The sequence below is a fragment of the Staurois parvus genome, unplaced genomic scaffold, assembly GCF_062004578.1.
Source record: "Staurois parvus isolate SC_StPar_1 unplaced genomic scaffold, SC_StPar_1.0 ptg000035l, whole genome shotgun sequence".
In the NCBI taxonomy this organism is placed as follows: Eukaryota; Metazoa; Chordata; class Amphibia; order Anura; family Ranidae; genus Staurois; species Staurois parvus.
In genome coordinates, this window is record NW_028317831.1 from 632,992 (window position 1) to 637,346 (window position 4,355).

Below are 4,355 nucleotides of genomic sequence, written 5' to 3' on the forward strand. Positions count from 1 at the left end.
GATTGTATGCCGGAGTGTCAGGAAGTACAAGCTGGAGCAGGTTTGGGAGGGCTTTCAGGGTGGGGATTCTGAGGCCCCTAAGGGTAGTATCAGAGGAACAGGAGTTTTCCCGATAAACTTCGGAGGTGAGGTGTGATGTTCAGAAGCTGGTAGTAAGTTGGTAATGTGTTGTGGATGAGAGGGGCAGGAGCGAGAGGAGGTGCAGAACTCCTAAGCATCACAGCGAGACCTTCTGTGTGCAGGAAAAGCCATTGGGCTGGATGTGGTAGTAGAGCCCCTTTTGTGAGGTCTTGGAGGGGTCGAGGGAGCAGAGCGGCGTCGACAAGAAAGGTGGCCTTGCCACTTCATTGCACTGGTTTCCGGTTCCAGTTTCTGCGGCAGAAGGGATCTGCATATTCCTGTACCAGTCAGGAAGGTCCAGTAATGGTATTTCCAGAGCAGCACAGAAATTGAGCAATTCCTCTGGGAACCGCAGATTAGCAGTGCGCCCGTGCGGAAAGGCAGAAGGGGAATCGCCCCCTGTAGGGTATGTTGTGGGATCGGAGTGAGTCCATTAGGGGGCAGAGTTCTCTTCTTTGTTGTAGGGTCAGAGTGGAGAGATCAGATGTATTTCTGACCCCCGATACAAAAGGCGTCTTCTTTCTCTGGCGCATCTGTGGATATCTTTAAATGGAAAACTGGACAACATACTATGTCTCTTGGGGGAGGGTCGGTATCTCTGCCCCTGGGTTGGAGTTATCTATGTGCATGATCCATGTCAATAGGCGTCACAGGCAGGCGGGCCCAGCAGGTCATTAAAGAACGCCATGACTGTTCTTGAAATTTCGTTTGGTTCTACAGATTCTGGTACACCACGGATTCTGATGTTATGCCTGCGTCCACGATTGTCTAAATCCTCAATATGTCTATAGAATTCACGGATGCTTGAAGCGAGGGAGGCGATCATCTGCTGTAGTTCCACTATTGCGTCTGCGTTTTGTTTGGCAGAGAGTTCCACCCCTTCTAATCTGGTGCCCAGGGAGTGGAGGTCATCACGTAGGTCAGTAAGGGCAGTAGTGAATGTTATTTTAATGTCAGCTGCCACAGCATGTAGGTCTCTCAGCGATAAGGCATGAGATTCAGAGAGATCATGCTGTGGGACAGAGTCTGATGCTGTGCTCCGTGGAATGGCTGCAGAGGGGGAGAGGGGGATAACTGTGGTCTGTCCCTCTGCTGGGAGTGGAATAGCTCCTGTATATGCCGTGCTGACTGCTGATTAGGGACCCGTGGGGAGCAGGACCAGGCTCCAGAGGTGTTCCGGTCCGCTTTACCCATGTTTGTCTGCCCTGTGCTCACCCGATCCTCCATGCAAGGAAGCAGGATGTCTCTGGCCGGTGGGAGCTCCTAGCTTAAGCGGCCATCTCGGATCGCGGCAGAACATGCTCCCTCATACTGTTTTATATATTCAAAGTTAAGTCCCCCTTATTCCCTCTTACCCCAAGTCACGGCCGCACTTGCGCGCCTCGGTTAGCTAGTCGCTATGGGCAAGGCGTGTGGGTAAATCCGTGACAGGAGGATTGGAGAAGGTGAGCTTAGCTGGATACCTCAAGCCTGGCTGATCATGCATCAATAGTCAGAAGAACCTGGAATGGACTCTCCCACTGAGGCTTCAGAGACTTGGTAAGATGACAATAGAACCCATCCTAGTCTCTGGTACTGAGGCAGTGTTGGGCATGTTTTACCTCAGGATCCAGAAATGAAGAAAATGCTTGGAAACACAACTCAGTTGGTGAATCATGAAAATGCATTGCATGTTCATTCAAAGCTCCATAAAAAAGATAAAGATGAGAATCATGAGGGAAGCTGTTCAGTTATTGATGCTTATCTTAAAACAATTGTCAAAATATAAAATATTCAATTCCTTTCTAGTTGTGTGATTGATGGACATAAGCACTAAACTCAGTTCATCCAATCATTACATTCTAGTTTGCTCACAGATTTTAGTTTGTTTCTTTTAAAGTAACATTTTCTCTTTTCCAGCTTGTGGGATGATATTGGGGATGTAAAACTGAATTGTGACACCTGAAACTTCTTTAATATCTCTTTTCTTCCAGAAAATAATCTATGCTGAGATTTGTGAATCCTCCGGTGATAATTAGACCAACACTAACTGTAAAAGTTTTGTCACATTGAGAGCATTAAAATGGCTTCTCTCCAGTGTGAATCCTCTGGTGTCTGATAAGATTTGACTTATGTGTAAAAGCTTTGCCACATTCAGAACACTGATATGGTTTCTCTCCAGTGTGAATCATCTGGTGTCTGATAAGATGTGACTTCCTTGCAAAAGCTTTATCACATCCAGAACACTGATATGGCTTCTCTCCAGTGTGAATCCTCTGGTGTGTGATAAGATGTGACTTCTTTGCAAAAGCGTTATCATATTCAGAACACTGACATGGTTTCTCTCCAGAATGAATCATCTGGTGCATTATAAGCTCCCTCTTGGTTGTAAAAGTTTTGCCACATTCGGAACACTGATATGGCTTCTCTCCAGTGTGAATCATCTGGTGAGTGATAAGATGTGACTTCCTTGCAAAAGCTTTATCACATTCAGAACACTGATATGGCTTCTCCTCAGTGTGAATTCTCTGGTGTCTGATAAGATGTGACTTCTTTGCAAAAGATTTATCACATTCCGAACACTGATATGGCTTCTCTCCAGTGTGAATCCTCTGGTGTATTATAAGCTCCCTCTTGGTTTTAAAAGTTTTGCCACACTCAGAACACTGATATGGCTTCTCTCCAGTGTGAATCCTCTGGTGTTTGATAAGACTTGACTTCTGTGTAAAAGCTTTATCACATTCAGAACACTGATATGGTTTTTCTCCAGTGTGAACAATCTGGTGTCTGATAAGATGTGACTTCTCTGTAAAAGCTTTATCACATTCAGAACACTGATATGGCTTCTCTCCAGTGTGAATCTTCTGATGTGTGATAAGATGTGACTGCACAGTAAAAGCTTTATCACATTCAGAACACTGATATGGCCTCTCTCCATTGTGAATCATCTGGTGTGTTTTAAGATTTGCCTTCTGTGTAAAAGCTTTATCACATGCAGAACACTGATATGGCTTCTCTCCAGTATGAACTCTATGGTGTACTATAAGGTCTTTCTTGCATGTAAAGGTTTTGTCACATTCAGAACAAGGATATGACTTCTCTCCATTGTGAACCTTCTGGTGTGTGATATATTTTCTCTCCATTGTAAAATCTCCAAACAAGTAGTTTGAAATGACTCCTCTTATGTATACTTGGGTTGGACTTTATTGTAAAGCCGTTATCACTTCCAGAACACTGAAATTACTTTTCTCCTGCTGGATCAATGTGGAAGAGGATCCAAACCATGACTTTTAGAACACAGATATGACTTGTATCCCGTGTGAATCCTCCAGTGAACTGCGATAAAGACTTTCAGTCAATTAAGACATCCATATGTCTTGTTTTCCATGTGACTCAGCTGTATTCATGAAGACCAACATGACCGAAAACTTGGTTCATCAATCCACCTGTACAAAAAAAAAGTTAGAATTCTATATAAAAGGACTACATAAAGTTTCTTTCTATTTTTAATATATATATATATATATATATATATCTTATGAATAGAAAGAATATGTACAGCATTATCTACAGTATTTTTTTTAATCAAATAGATTTTATTAAGAAAGTTTAAGTGCGCACAGTATTCCCAACATTCAGCCCAGACAATGGAGTCATACATTCTCATGTATAGGCAGTTGTGGCACTGTTACAGATCATACAGAACAATAACTTGCTTTGTCTATGGTGTCACTTTTACCTTTTATAAACAAATGAACATAGAAAAGAAGAAACAGCCTAGAACAATTCAGCTGTACACAGCAAGTAACTCCCCCCAGTACATACATAGATAGCTGACACCGATCAATGAGGCCCGTGTCTATAGCATCATACCCCAAGTATCAGTCTCCAATGTAGTCACCATTCAGTAGGATACAACTGGCTTGTTCTCCTTCTATGGGGCTAAAAGAGCTAAGATTTTAAAAGCCTATGAAGAACTAACTAGGAGTGAGCAAGGAGTATCCAGCCAGTTCTGCCAGAGAGACATACATCGCCTGGGGGAATTACAATGTTGGTAAGTTCGTTTTTCACATGTTAATGTGGAGATCACCTGCTCAATCCACTGTTGTCTGCTGGGAGTTTGAGATGATAGCCAAGATCGGGATAATTTTTATGGTCAAGCAGCCTCACTATTGCTATATGACTTGTAATAGGAGGAGGTGTAAATAATTCCTCCTCTATTGAGACCAAGAGGCACACCCGAGGAATATTGAATA

The 4,355-nt window shown here is 43.2% G+C and overlaps 1 protein-coding gene across 1 annotated transcript; it reads right to left on the reverse strand.

Annotated features, from left to right (window-relative positions):
- Positions 1–547: 547 nt before the first annotated feature.
- LOC149470608 (uncharacterized) lies at positions 548–3,425 on the reverse strand. The gene has a single exon (XM_089661930.1). It carries the CDS (start codon positions 3,240–3,242, stop codon positions 2,178–2,180), a length of 1,065 nt encoding a protein of 354 aa, XP_089518056.1. The 5' UTR covers positions 3,243–3,425; the 3' UTR covers positions 548–2,177.
- Between the last annotated feature and the right edge of the window lie 930 nt (positions 3,426–4,355).